Source organism: Arachis ipaensis, chromosome B02 (genome assembly GCF_000816755.2).
Source record: "Arachis ipaensis cultivar K30076 chromosome B02, Araip1.1, whole genome shotgun sequence".
Classification (NCBI taxonomy): Eukaryota; Viridiplantae; Streptophyta; class Magnoliopsida; order Fabales; family Fabaceae; genus Arachis; species Arachis ipaensis.
The window spans coordinates 25,824,541-25,839,597 of record NC_029786.2 but is presented as its reverse complement, the minus strand read 5'-3'; the positions used below and the strand labels follow the sequence as shown (position 1 = coordinate 25,839,597).

The 15,057-nt window shown below is 35.2% G+C and overlaps 3 protein-coding genes across 5 annotated transcripts; 1 reads left to right on the top strand and 2 right to left on the bottom strand.

Moving 5' to 3' along the window:
* On the top strand, positions 7-4,871 carry LOC110268789. 3 transcript variants are annotated; one of them, XM_021115696.1, is made up of 3 exons: positions 7-382; positions 707-1,314; positions 3,123-4,871. In XM_021115696.1, the coding sequence occupies exon 3, from the start codon at positions 3,752-3,754 to the stop codon at positions 4,319-4,321; it is 570 nt and encodes a 189-aa protein (XP_020971355.1). In that variant the 5' UTR covers positions 7-382; positions 707-1,314; positions 3,123-3,751; the 3' UTR covers positions 4,322-4,871. The 3 variants fall into 3 exon arrangements, with proteins under 3 accessions (XP_020971355.1, XP_020971353.1, XP_020971356.1); XM_021115694.1 differs by having other exon boundaries at positions 627-1,314; XM_021115697.1 differs by lacking the exon at positions 707-1,314.
* On the bottom strand, positions 6,062-11,490 carry LOC107625150 (26S proteasome regulatory subunit 4 homolog A; the record flags this gene model as incomplete). Its single annotated transcript, XM_016327729.2, is given in 6 exon segments — positions 6,062-6,465; positions 7,697-7,837; positions 7,966-8,182; positions 8,407-8,576; positions 9,144-9,389; positions 10,944-11,490. Coding segments are annotated over 6 exon segments (1,341 nt in total). The 3' UTR covers positions 6,062-6,381.
* LOC107627062 lies at positions 12,205-13,131 on the bottom strand. The gene is made up of 3 exons (XM_016329932.1): positions 12,936-13,131; positions 12,564-12,707; positions 12,205-12,434 (listed from the first exon to the last, which is right to left on the bottom strand). Exons 1-3 carry the CDS (start codon positions 13,129-13,131, stop codon positions 12,205-12,207), a joined length of 570 nt encoding a protein of 189 aa, XP_016185418.1.

Below are 15,057 nucleotides of genomic sequence, written 5' to 3'. Positions count from 1 at the left end.
CCATTTCGAAGAGCACCCACCACACCTCCTCAACCCTAATTTCCCTCTTCTAACTTCCTCCAACAAACTCCACCGTCACAACCACAATCGTTGCCGGATCGGAGCTGCTATCAGCGGATCGAAGCAGTTGTCACCGTCGCGCATCGAAGCAGTTGTCACCGTCGCGCATCGAAGCAGCTGTCAGCGGCGTCGTTGGCTTGAACTCTGAACTTTGAAGCTTCTGGTGTCGCGAACGTCTACTCAGCCCTGTTCTCCTCGCCATCGCAAACGTGCATGTTCTCCTCGCCGTCGTTCCAGTATCTCCAGAAGCTTCCTTCCTCCAACAAGTTCACCTACAACTGCGACAACCACACCTTCAACTTCCTCGTTGATAATGGCTTCAGTCAGTTCCCCTCTTTTTCTCTCTAGATCTGTTTTTCTCTGATTCAATTGTGTACATATGTAAGCATCTTTCCAACTGTATGCTTCTTTCTCCTTAATTGTTTTCATCTTATAGTTTTTGCACTTGTTATAATATAGCTTCCGGTGCTCCCAAAATTGCCCTAATTAAAGATATAGCCTTTCTTTTGATTCTCTGGCATGATGTGTTAATAATTAGATTGATAGCAGAAATTTTTGAATTACAGATTGTCATGATAAAGATGAACAATTAGCTACAAAATATAATATTTTATTAGTATGTTTATTGTTTGTGTGATCCTTTTAGATTTACTGGGTTGTGAACAAGGTTCTGAAAATCGGTTCGAACTGGTCGGTCGAACTGGTCAAACCACGAACCGAAGGGAATAACGGTTCGGACAGATATTGAAACCGGAGATTTGAAAAACCGACATTAGACCGTCGAGCCGGCCGAAAACTGGTCGGTTGAACCGAATCGGGACCAGGCTGGTTTTTTAAATTTTGCAAAAAACGCCATCGTTTTGGATGCTGGAATACCCTAGCCAATTACCCAACCCAGCAACCTTAGCTCCACACGACGGCTAAACGCGAACCCATCCCTCCATCACCCTCCAGCACCTCCTTCCTCTCACCGTCATCGATCTCACTCCCTCACCTTCGTCCAGCTCCCGCCGCCGTCGCGGAAACGAGCTTCGAAGCCACCGTCGTTATCGTGCAGCTACTGTTTCAGCTTTGAAAGCACCGTCATGCAGCTCTGTTCCATTGTCGCCGGGCTCGCCTCCTGCCTCCGTCGCACAGCTCTGTTCCATCGTCGCCGGTGCTATCTCTGTTCCACCTGTCATCCCTTCGGTCGTGCCCTTGTCCCCCTCTTGCTTAGGATCTGCTCTGCTCTGTTCCAGGGCTTCTAGCTTCTAGGTATTCTTTTTTAATAATAATTGTGGAATAATTGTTGTAAGTTAATCTGTGAAATTGTTATGGGTTGAATAATTGTTGAATAAGTGTTAATTAATCTGTGAATCTTGCTGTTTTTACTGTGAATTATTCCATTGTTAATGATTCTGATAATTCATCCGCAGAAGGTGATGGGGTCTTCAGGCTTGAATCCTTTGAAACTAAGTGTTGCATGTGGGGTATGCCTGTTTTGTGTCTTCTTCGCTGCTGTGCTCTGTTGACCGTTGTGCTGTGTTTTTGTGTTCAATTAAAATTTTTCTGAGAATTTAGCTTTGCCATGCTTTGATAAATTGTGCCAATTATGCATTTTTTGAAATTGGTATGCCTCTGTAGATTCTAAATAGTGTGCTTCATGTTTCTGATTTTAATGATTTGAGTAGTTTATGAAGCATAGTTCACTGTTATTGCAAATGATTTGGGACTGCTTTTGAGGAGTGTATGAAGCAGATTACTTGCTGTGTTTGGATATTAATTAAATTGGTTAATTTGTTATTTGAGCCATGTTACAGCTTGTTGTTAAATAAAGTTTAAAGCTTCAATATCCATTTATTAGTTGCCAATGTTAATATTATTAATAATATTAACAATAATACTAATCACAAAGTGGAGAGGGATTGTAGAATTTGTCACATAGGTTTGGAGAGTGATAGTTTTGAGTCTGGTGTTCCAATTGAATTGGGTTGTGCTTGTAAAGATGATTTTGTTGCTGCTCACAAAGTATGTGCCGAGACATGGTTTAAGATTAAGGGGAATTTGAGTATAAATCCCATCTTTACTTTATTCTGTTTAACTGCAAAATTTGGTTTTTGATATTTTTTAATGCTGAATTTGATTGATTCTGTGGATATTTTAGACACCTTTTTGTTTATGATTCATGGAATTGAGAATTGGATTGTTTGGTATTGCTCTATATGCATACTTGTTGTATGTCTTGGTGCTGAGTTTGACAAATATTCTCAATTACTTACCCCTATGGTTTCCTTCTTGAACGGGATTTTATTTTTCCAAAAGAAATCATAGAGAATTAGGGTCGTGAATTGTTTAACTGAGTGATGAGTGTAAAGCTGAAGATGATGAGGACAAAAGTGCTTGGAAACATTAAACATATATTTGAAGTGTTTCAAAAAAAAAACTTGAGTTTGTATTTTGATAAGATCATATGGTTTTGATTGATGACATTTCATGTAGTCTTTTTAAATTTGGAAGATATTTTAAGATTTATATTAGACTATAATTATATTTTAGTATGTATATTTATAATTTATTTATTTTTTATTTTAAAACGGTTTTTTTGGACTAATAAACCAGTAAACCAGTAACTAGAGCGGTTTGATGACCGGTTCGGTTCTCAGAACCTTGGTTGTAAATTGTAATTTTCCACTAGGGACTAAGTTCTTAAGAGCCTGAATTTGTTCATTTTTTTTAATTCTGATAGAAATTAATGAACAATGGTGATGATGCTGTGATGAATAGCTAAGTGGGTTCAAAAAAGGAGATTCTGTGTTGGATTGTCACGAAGTTTGTAGCTAGAATTGAACTATGGAAGGATATAGTAGTAAATTAGTAATGCTGTATTGGATCCTCAAATTCTTGTGCCTGTGTTATGATGATTTCGGTTAAATATTTGAACCGTTGAACCAATCACTCTACCGGTTTATTGATCGGTTCGGATCTCGCAACCTTGATTATTATTAATATTTATATTTAATAAATAAACTATTTATTAAATATAAAATTTTATTTGTTATAACATTTTTCAAGAACTATCACAGGCGGAATATTTCGGATACTGAACTAGGAAGGCGTGGCAAGCAGATATTTGGAGCCGGGGAACCAAAAACTGGTGGTTTCCCCTTTCTCCATCCTCGTTTCCACCGCAATTCAGGTTCCCCCTTCATCCCCACCAAAACGAAAAAGAGAATGAATCTTTTAATCCCCAATATCCCACAGCAGATCTCATTCTCCAAATCAGTGTCACCGTCACTCTCAGTGTCGGTGACACCTACTCCCCAGCCACGGGCCTCAGTTGTTTGAAACTCCTGATGAGTTGCCATCTGCAAGGTTCTTCCCCAAAGGGGTTGTTCATAGTATCAGGCCTTATAGGAGGATTGATGCTGATGAGTTGCTGGGGAAGGGTAGCGGGGTTAGTGATCATAGAGATGGAGAGGATTCTTCTTCTGCTGCAAGGTTTTTATCTGAGGGTCTGGATGATGAGTATGATGATCAGGAGTGTTCTTCAGCTTTGTTGAGCTCTTCAGAGAATAATGGGGTGAGTGTTGATGGTGGATTGAAGAATAATGGGAGGAATGGACAGAGGCTTTTGTCTGAGCATGTTGACAATGAAGGGTTTTCTTCTTCTCCTTTGGATTATGGGAGGAAGGGAGTGAATTCTGGCAGCCAAATGAGGAAGAATAGGAATGGAAGCAGGCTTATGTCAGAGGGTGGTCGTGATGGGTTTGATAATGAAGTGTGTTCTTCTTCTTCTTCTTCTCCTTTGAGTTATGGAAGAAGTGGTGGGAATTATGATGGTAGAATGAGAAGGAATACGAATGGAAGGAGGCCTTTTTCAAAGGATGATGATTATGGATCTGATGATGGAGAGTATTCCTTTTCTCCTTTCAATTCTGAGAGGAATGGAGTTGACGGCAGAATGAGGAAGAATGGGAATGGAAGGAGGTTTCCATCAAGGGATGTTAGTGGGTCTGATGATGGAGAGTATCCCTCTTCTCCTTTCAGTTCTGAGAGGAATGGAGGGACTGTTGATGGCAGAATGAGGAAGAATGGGAATGGAAGGAGGTTGGCGTCCAGGGATGTTAATGGGTCTAATGGGTCTTACTCTGGCCGAGTTGGTTCTGGTATGAGGCAGGGTCGGGGTAATCCTAGCGCCAACAGAAGAGGTAGTGCTAACAGAAGAGGTGGAACATACAGTAGCAGAAATTCAAGCTATGATTCGCCAAGAGTCAGATGCTAATTCTGAAGTTTATGATATGGATTTGCAACAGGATGGAAGTTACGGGTTCCCCAGGAAGAGTGAGCAATCTGAATCTAGAAATTGTTGATGGTTTGAACACTCAGTCAATCAAGGCATTGTAGAGGATGAATGGAGTGCTGCTAACGGCAAAATGTTTCTTGAGGAAGGTGACAGATGCAGAAAACGTATTGCCATTTTGGTAGGCCTTTCTAGTCAGCTTAATTCCTCAGAATTTATTGATTCCATGAAAACAACAATGTCTTGTCTGAATATGCGGCAAGTTGAATTTGCACAAGGACCTGTCAAATACTATATTATTTTGTATATATTACATTTGAGTCTTGAAAGAAACATTACTCGTTATAGCTATTCATCATTTATGTCTTTAGTTGAAATCCATAGAAGTTTTAATTTTCATGATTGCCATGTAGTTCTTCCTTGGTGATCTGTTCTTTAATTCTGTGGTAACTGACCTAAAGTATTGGTATAGATTTGTTGAAACAATCTCAATATGATGAATTGCTGATCAATTCTTAAATTGTATTATTCAGAGTAGCTTAATTCCTCTTTCTTTCTTTTCAGCTGAAACATTCTAATTTCAACACAAAAAAACCTGGTATTTTTATTGTACCAATTAATACTTTCTCATGTTATTAGATATTGACTGTGTATGAATCTGAATAAAATTCTGGATAAACACTTGGAACTTAGTAGATATTAGCACATGCCTTCTCTATGCTATGTGTCAGACTTATTCATGCTTTTATGTTAGACTTCATTACGATTGGGTTAGTTTTGTATAATTATTCCAATCTTTGATGGATATATATTTTATATTTTTCATTGTTAGAAACTTAGAATTGTTTGCACTAAATTTTTCATGATTAAAAATAATAACTTACCTTACTTTTGTGTATGCTGTTAACAATCAAATTTGAACGTGGGACAGTGGGGACCTTGTATAAAGTACTTAAATCTATTCTCACTAAGGTAGCATTTGTTTTGAGGTACTGAGACAGAGATTGAGACTCAGTATTATGTTTGTTGATTCAGAGACTGGTACTAAATTTTCTGTCTCTGTTCTCAAAATTTCAGTATTTCAGTACCTCCAAAAAATAGAGACACAGGGGACTAAAATTTTTAGAGATGGAGATTGAAATTTTAATATTTTATATCTAAAATACTCTCATTTCAATTAATTAATTCCAATTTTATCCTATGTGCAAATTAAATTAGAGTTTCATTTTTGTTTTAATTTCTGTCTCTCATTTTACATCAAACATAATACTAAAATTTATTTCAATCTCTGTCTCTTAGTTTCTGTCTCTTCGTCTCTGTTTCTCCACCAAATGCCACCTAAAGTTACATTTGAAAAGAGAACGAGAGACAAAGACTAGGACTAAATTAAATTTCTGCATTGTATTTGATATAAAATATATAGAATTGAATTATGTCTTATATTATATTTGGTGTAGGAATGATTCACGACTATCTAAATTGCTACAAGTTTTTGTTACTTAATGATAATCAATCTGTATTCTGTGGAGTCAACAAAATGAAATAAGAGATTGGTAAAATAATAAAATAATAAATTAATTACAATTAAATTTATAATTTTCATTATATATGAATTTTACTATCTTATTTTAAGAACTACTGACACTAAAATTTTCACTTTACCAACGATCTTACTCCACAGGAACTTCATTTCACCAAAATAGCCATCAATTGCGATCATTGTACAAAACCAGACAGCGTAGATATAATTGTATAATGTTTTATCCGATGATTAACCAACTGACAAATAAAAAATTCAGCATCTCTGTAAAGAATGCCAATAACGGAATGACGTATTTATCCTAAGACTATGAAAGAATACAATTCCAAAAATCTTAGAAATTGAAAACAAAACAATTGCGAGTTAAGATTCAAAGCCTCCAGATCTAACTTTACCCAAGCAATTGTACATGAATAAAGCTCAACATCATGGTACAAACGCAAGACATGATGCTCACAGAGCTAGAACATAAAAAACAGCAAAGATAATGGTAAATGATAGTTCACATATATAGCCCTTCTGGCACCCCTTCTTTCTTCTTAAACATCACTTTATCTTTTGCCTTCTTAAAGTCAGCATGAGTCACCTGAACAAGAATGTATCAAACAAAAAACATACTCCAATAAGAATGAGAGGAATCATGAAACAAACGGGGACAAATGATCTTTCGTTTGATAAGTGATAAATCAAAATAGAATATAGATAAAATACTTACAAACAAGCAGAAGACAAAAAGGAAAAAAATAGTGATTTTTTCTTCCTTTTTTTCTTTTAAATTTATCTTTGGGGGAAAAAGATAAGTCAATATTAAGAACAACAATTACATTAATGTTAAAATTAGGACTCCTATACTCATGTTACCAATGGGAAGAAAATATATATAAAAAATGATAATAAATTGTTTAGATAAAGCTAACAGGAAGGAAGTTATCTCATTTGAGAGCCCAGACATGCCAAATGGAAGAACAAATGCTTATTGTCATAAACTTGGTAATGACCCATCAATTAAAACTGCACGCAAAAGTTGTACCTAAGACATTTGTTTCAACACTGATTGATCTTTAAAACCAAATAAAAACAGTTTGAAATAACAAAATATTGCTTATCATTCAATTGTATTTTCTTTAACTCCAATATTAAGAACTAATTGATGGTTCATTCACTGTAACAACTTTCCTGTAAGGAAAATTGTAGGAACCCTAATCTCCAGTTTTGGTTATTTGTAATACAGAGAGTTCAAACAGTCTCTTTTATAGTGATAAAAGAATTTTACTAACAAGATAATACTACGAGAAAGGAAAGAACATGCTATCAGCATATCTAAGCGGAGTGGAGGGTGAGCAGTGAGGGTGGCGATGTCAGTGATGGTGAGGGTGAGTCGCGGCAGGGCGGAAGGAGAGGCAGTGGTGTTGAGGGTGAGGGCGAGGTGAGTTGTAGTGCTGGTAGGGGGACTGATGGGGAAATGAGGGTCAAGGTTAAGGGTAAAATTGGAAAAAACTGACTTACTGTTGATCGTAAAAAATATTAATGGTAATAGTAGAATTAAAACTTATTATAAACGTTGAGAGTAAAATTAAATGGAACTAAACGTTAGCGGCAGTTTTACAGCTGTCTTAACCTCCATTTCTAATCTCCAACTGAACCTTTGATAGTGTAGGTTGCAAAAGAAAGAACGGAGTAAACAAACTATGCTACAGTTTACATATGCTTAATACAACCATGGTAAAATTGGCTAGTCAAGGCAAGCAACTTCACAGTTCCAAAAAGATAGACTAATTATATCAGACAGATAATAGAACCACAAAGAGAGAGCTAACCTTCATTCGGCGTTCCCGTAGAGCAAGTAATCCAGCTTCAGTGCATATTGCCTTTATATCAGCTCCAGAAAATTCATCCTTAGTCATAACAAATTCCTCCAAGTTGACGTCATCGGCTAATGTCATCCTTGATGTGTGTATCTTTATTTCAAAGCATAAGAAGTCATTTAGTCATATGATCAAGCAAAATATGCATTCTAAGATATCACATATAATCAGCAGAAACATCTTTTTTCTATGTTGCTTTGACAAAAATAAGTCATGATTACCTGGAAGATGCGTCTTCTTGTCTTAATATCAGGAAGAGGAAATTCTATCTTCCTGTCAATTCGACCAGGTCTTAGCAAAGCTGGATCCAGGCTCTCAATTCGGTTGGTTGCAAGAATCACTTTTACATCTCCTCTTGAATCAAAACCATCTAACTGGTTCAGCAACTCTAACATGGTTCTTTGAATTTCACGTTCTCCACCTGAGTGAGCATCGTATCTGTAAGCACATTAACACATAATCTCATGAATGTGAGATATTTGTAGGAGATCAAAAAGCTAAAAAGCACAGGTATCCATGTGTCATACATTTCTAAGTCAAATCGTGAATGAAACATAACAAAACAGTAACAAACTAGAGTTGGTTAGTCTTGCATAGGATGTAGAGATTCTTGAATTCTAATTGACTAATCCCCTCTAGAAGTTGGGTTTTCAATTACCTACCTCTTTGTACCAACAGCATCAATTTCATCAATGAAGACAATAGATGGGGAAAGATCATCAGCAACCCTGAAAAGTTCCCTGACTAGCTTTGGACCATCTCCCAGGTATTTTTGTATCAATTCACTACCAACTACACGCAAGAATGTCGCTGATGTTGAGTTTGCTACAGCCTGAAGTCAGATAACACGTTACCTTAGACCTAAAATTATAGTGCATAATGTGCTTGTGCATTAAAAGCAATATAGATCACATGAAAGGTAAAGGTCAGATAATGCCTATACTATCACACAGGTCAAACTACGTTTATGCTGAATATCACATGGCATATGAACTCCAATATTATCAAACCAACACACAAATTTTATCATAACATCTGAACACCAGTTCATTTTACAGAGATCATGAAATGAAATGCTAAAATTCCAAAAGAAATACTCTCCAGTGCCTATAAGCCAAAGATCAACAGCTAGCAAAGAACAAGATAATTTCCTGGAAGTAACATGCAAAGCAATGCCTAAAAACAAGGATTTACAAACTTGACAGAAGTCTCCTTTTGTGCATATATACATGGGAAAAAGTATTCCCAGGAATTCCATAGTATTGAATACTGATCCACAATGTAGCATGATAACATGTTCGGTTTAAAGGAAAGGGAGTTAAATGGAGAGGATAAGATACAAAGAGGAGATGCTCAAGCTCTATTCCATCAGCCTATGAGAACACAAATAAATACAAACCTTTGCAAGCAAGGTTTTCCCAGTTCCGGGTTCTCCATATAATATGACACCTTTAGGAGGTTTAATACCAATGTCTTCATATAATTCAGGGTGAGTCAATGGAAGCTCAACTGCTTCCTTAATTTCCTGTATCTGAGCATCCAAACCACCAATGTCAGCGTAGGATTCCAAAGGAGCCTTTTCAACCTTCATGACAGAGACCATTGGATCAACTTCATCTTGAAGAAGTCCAACAACAGAAAGAACCTGATGAAAAAAATAAATAAATAAATAAATAAATCACATCTCCTGTACTTAACCATATGAACTACAAGTCTACAACAAAGGAAGTATAACTCATATACCAAAAACAATTACGTTACATCAACTTCCACTCTTCCAAGTCATGTTACGTTCCTATCACTAAGCATTCTATTAGAAAAATTATCATATCTGGCAATCCAAGATTATATATCAAAAAGAAACTTGAAATATTTCCAGCAAGTTGTTAAAACATCAACAAGACATTGCATTACACAATCTAATGATACACAAGGACATGTCCAATGTCTATTGCATCAAACATTAAAAATCGTTTCATACATGACTATTACTTCATGATAGAGTGAGCAAGTTATTGCTAATTCATTTTCATTCTACCCTAGGAAAATCAAAATTGCAATTATAAGTGCACATGACTTAGGCTTGGTTTGGTAAAGCTTTTACTTTTTGAAAGTGGCCTATGAAAGCTGTTTTTTAAAGACAGCTTTTTAAAAGCTGCAGCACTTGCATTTGGTAAAATGAAATTAAAAATGACTTTCAATAAGCACAAGCACCATAATTATGTTTGGTAAAACAGCTTTTAAAAAATAAAAAGATTATAATAAACATATTTATAACGAAAATAATTTCTTTTTTCAAATTCTTTAAAATTTCATGTAATATTTTAAAATAAAAAATTCATAATAAACATAAACATAATAAATAAACTCTTTATTTTTTAACTTTAAAATTTTATATAAATATTATAAAAATTTATTTTATCCTAATATTTGATAGAGATGTATTTGTGTTGAGATTTGTGAAGATTAGGTTAAAAAATAAAAAATATATGAGGATTCCAATGGCAATATAATGTCAAGAAATATATGCGTGAAAATAAATAAAATTTGGTAAGCACAAGCTAGCTTTGAAAAGCTCCCTCTCAGATGCTTTCAAAAGCATCCCTAACTTTTAAAAGCCGCAAGCACAAGCACTTGGACTTTTTAATTTACCAAAAGCAAAATGAGGTGCTTTGCTTTTAAAAAGCACAACCATCTCTTCGAAAAGCTTTACCAAACCAAGCCTTAAATTAGTGACTTACACCACAGCTACCTTCACATTTCATAATAAGCAAGCATTACTGATTTGAACGTCAAAACAGCAATTATCTATAACAAATCCTAGGGTCGTTAAAATTGCATGTGCCAAATAAACAAACTAACAAAAAAGTCAATTTTCACAACAAAAGAATAGCAAACTCCATAGCAACGGTCACAATAATTTTCATTACTCTCTAGAAAATCGAAATAGGTATATTGTCGATCTCAAAACCTAGACAATTTTGAGTACCAACTTAATTCTCACGGAATAGCACCCAAAAACCAACGAAACCCTAAAACCAGTATCACCGAGCTTCAATTACTCACTCGAAACAAAAACTACGAATCCAATAACCAAAAACCTAGACAATTGCGCAATTCAATATCACATGAAAGCAAAAAAAGTAAGCCAAATTTCACGAAATAGCAAACAAAACGAAAAAAATTGCAAAACCCTAACCTTATTATGCATCAAAATAGCGCAACCAGGCTCCAACTGATCTTTATCAACAAACGACAAGATCCCAACGTAATATTCAGGCCCGACGGAAGATGAAACAATGGCATGATTCTCGTCAATGAGCTCTTCAAGATTCCCAACGCTCATTGGAGAACCTCTTAGATCATCGACCTTTGATCTATCTTCTTCGGCCTTCTCTTCCTGAGGCTTCAGCCTCTCTTGGTTCGCAACGAACTCTTCCTCCATCAGCAGATAGTCCTTCACGCGCTCCAGCTTCAGCAATCGGAGTTTGCACTTCGTGTGAGGCGTCACGACCGGAAGGCGAGCCGCGGCCTCGGGACCCTTCTGCTTCCGCTGCTTGCGGCCCACGCGGGCGGGAGGGGCTGCCGGCTCGAATTTCTTGTCCTTTTTGTCGTTGCCGTCCTGCTTACGATCACCCGGCATGCCCTGGCGGTTGAGGCCGCCCGGAGTTCCTTGCCCCATTAGATTGGTTTTGAGGGTTTTTGTTTTTTGGGTGGAAAAGGACGAAGCTGAGAGAAGAGAGTAGCGTGTCCAAAGAAGAAGAAAATATGCTTTGAGTAACCAATGCAACTTTCTATTATGTATTTTCAATTGTTGTGGTAACTTGTTGTTTAAGCCAAAAAAACGTTTCGGCAAAAACAAGTAATATGAGGGCTTGTTTGTGTGAGATTTTAAAAAAGATTTTTTTTAGTTATTATTTTTTAAAAGATTTTATGGAAAAATAAAAATAATTTTATGTTTGGATTTCGAACAATTTAAAGTTTATAATATTTTTGAACAATAAAAAAAAAAGACTTAAAAAAAAAGAATATATATAACTGTAATAGTAGCATGTCAGTTTTACACTAAATTTTATATCAAAAGAGTGAAAAGACTAATAAAAATTTATCGACAACCTAGTATTTTACTAACCTTGTTAAAAAAAAGCAATTGGCATATGATGTTGTGCTCTCTGTTACATATTTTATTTCAAGTCTGAAAGTAGAGTTATAGATAAATTAGTTATATCTATGGTAAATATTTGTACAAAAGTGTAACCATAACATGTTATTAAAAATGAAAATACTATTTTTTACCTAAATATTATTAAAAACTTCTTTGAACACAACATTTATTATTAATGACTTTGGATTGTCGTATTCGTCCAGAATTAGAACCTTGAGGCTACTGCGACTCTTAACTCTTGACAAAGCAACGTAAAGTTGTCTATGAGTGAACACTGATTTTTGCAAGTACAGCACTACATGTGATAATTATTATTGACCTTGACTCTCTTGTTGGTCATTGCAAAGCACACTGCTAATGGAAATTGCCTCCGTTGGAACTTAAATGGCAATCCTGAATCTAAAGGGATCAAGTTCATTCTTGAAATGTACACTTTGTCGCCAATATTTCTACAGCCACTTCCGTCACTCCCAATTACGTTGTTGCGAAGTTCGTTAACTATTAATCTTATCCCGTTGCATAAACCTGAAGTCTAGTATATGTTTTGAGTATTATTACAGTGACTCCTGGCTTCAAAGTCAACTTGTGATTGGGTAGTCCAGATCATTTGATATTATTTAGAAATTCTGGTATGAAACTACTCTTATTGTACACCTTCATTCTCATCAGCTTGACATGTGTCAGAACTTAGATACTCCTTTTCTATCATTGGAAAAATTGTCAAAATGAAATCGTTTACCTTCTCGACACTCTCAAGCATGAGTGCAAGAATTGCGCTACTATGAAAATACCTGTAATCTGACATGTTTTACAACAAATTTGGATATGTAAAGTCTACCAAATGAGAGAGAGGATCATCAGTAGTTGTAATCGGCAGATCATCTGAAATTTCAACTTCTGACTCATCACAAATATTTTTATTTTCAACATCAATTATTTAATTATCAAATCTCTTCATTTCACCATCATGTTGATCCAAAAAAGACATTAGAAGCCTCATGTTCGCATGCAACTTAAGAACCTTACAGAACGACCACAGATGGGCTGAGTTAATAGCTGGTGACAATATATCATGTCTACTCCCTTTCGGAATCACCGGAAGTATTTGTCTAAAATCACCTCCTAGAACCACAACCTTACCACCAAATGATTGTTGTATCTTATGTTGATCAGTAACTGACATAAGATCTCTGAGTGTCCGATCAAGTGCTTCAAAACACATTTTATTGAGCATTAGAGCTTTATCCCAAATTATTAAGCTATTTTGGGTGAGTAGCTCAGCCTTCAAGCTACCACGCTTGATGTTGCAAATAGATTCATCAGTAATTGTATTAGATACTGAAAACTTAGAATGAGCCGTTCTGCCATCAGGTAGGAGTAATTCCACTGAATGCTACATTGAAATCAATATTTCCTCTAGATCGAATAGCAGAAGAAATTTCATTCCAAATAAATGTCTTACCACACACACCATGTCCATAAACGAAATAAAAACCACCAGAGTCTGCAATAATAGCATTGAGTATCTCATCGAATACTAACCTTCGCTCATTTGTGTCATATGCTAACTTCTCCTCTATTAGCTTATTCTGAAAAATGCGAACATCAGACAACTCAAGATACAGCATTGATATACAGTCTCTTAAAGATCTCGCATTACTGTTGAGTATATTATAAATCTCAATAAAGCAAAGATATTTTAATTCGTCATCAGTCATGTTTAGTCCTAGCAAAAGCACATGATAGTTTTATCAAATATTTAATAAGTAATTCCAAAATAAAATTATTACTATTATTAATAAAAATAAAAGTAATAAGAAAATAAAATCTTTATATATATATATATATATATATAAAAAGACAGAATGAAATACCTTGGCTTTTCAATGCTTTTTTCTTTTCATATAGTATTCCGTCAGCTAATAATGTCCAAGTTGTATTCCAAATACAATCTGATTTGCTAACACTATTAGATATCAGTAGCATCACAAATAGTTTTCTCAATTGATGACCAGATACAAGTTCAGTTACCTCATTAATAGCTACAATGAATTCTCTATAGTTACACAGTAGTCTCATGGAATAGCAAGCATCTTGGAAGTTAGAATATATAATTCCATTAACTGTCCTAATAGACTCATATGTTGTGCAACCTCTCTGAACATTTAACAAAATTCTCATATAGTAGATATCACTTGTACCCGGTGGAACATAGTTTAACCTCTCGATAGAATATCCTCTTTTGCGTGGATGCCATTCCTTTACTTCTCTATCATAAACAAATTGATTTGAAAACTCAACATACGTTAAAGTTTGACCTGCTTCAAATTCTTTGTTGACCTCCATCCATGCTAAGAACATCGTACATTTTTCTTCCTCTTCTTCCACGATTTTCTCAAGATCGTCATCATCTTTAAAGATAATATTTTGCTCTTCAGATAAATGAAAGGTTAATCTCATCACTGAAGGTTAAGTCAAAGTTCTCCACACAACCTCATATACAGACAAATACCAGCAATCATAAAATTGTTTGATCTCATCAATAACCTGAGTATCCTCTCAATTGGAAGCTTCTTTTGAAACTCCAACTGCTATCCTGTCTACACCTTTATTCACGTATTTGAACAAATATTTGATAGTATTTGACTTATTACAGTACTCTACATTAACATGCGCTTGATAAGACATTAGCAGATATGCATTGTATGGAACCACATTCTTATTATCCATATGGACTCCCTTCTTCTCGGTAATCACTTATGTGTCTCGTCTTCTATATGATGGATATCCACTATCTTCGATAACTGTGGTGCTACTAAATGTTTTGAGATAATATTTGGTGCAGTACCCATCTTTCATGTAGGAAGATTTTGAGAAAGCTCTACCACATGATCCATAAATCATGTATGTAGATAAAGTTCTAAATAATTTTGGGTGTCGAACATGATCAAATAATTCTAAAAATATTAACCAGTCAATTTAAATTGTTATTGTTATTTTTTAGTCTCCACTCAACTATAAAAGATTGTGAGCATATGGTAAAATAAAATATTATGATTAAAAATAAAAAAAATTAAAATGCTGAATTTGATGAATGCAGAAAAACCCTTTTCAAATTTTGTATTAATATCTTATAATTCACATAAAG

Bases quoted from the DNA above. Each gene is read 5' to 3' on its own strand.
- LOC107627062 (XM_016329932.1), bottom strand. From the start codon at position 13,131: ATGTGTTTTGAAGCACTTGATCGGACACTCAGAGATCTTATGTCAGTT. The intron at 12,708-12,935 runs GTAAGGTTCTTA...AAAACATGTCAG, and splicing joins AGCCCATCTGTGGTCGTTCT to ATTACAGGTATTTTCATAGT. The intron at 12,435-12,563 runs GTGTACAATAAG...ACTAGACTTCAG, and splicing joins TCAAGCTGATGAGAATGAAG to GTTTATGCAACGGGATAAGA.
- LOC110268789 (XM_021115697.1), top strand. From the start codon at position 3,752: ATGAGGAAGAATAGGAATGGAAGCAGGCTTATGTCAGAGGGTGGTCGT.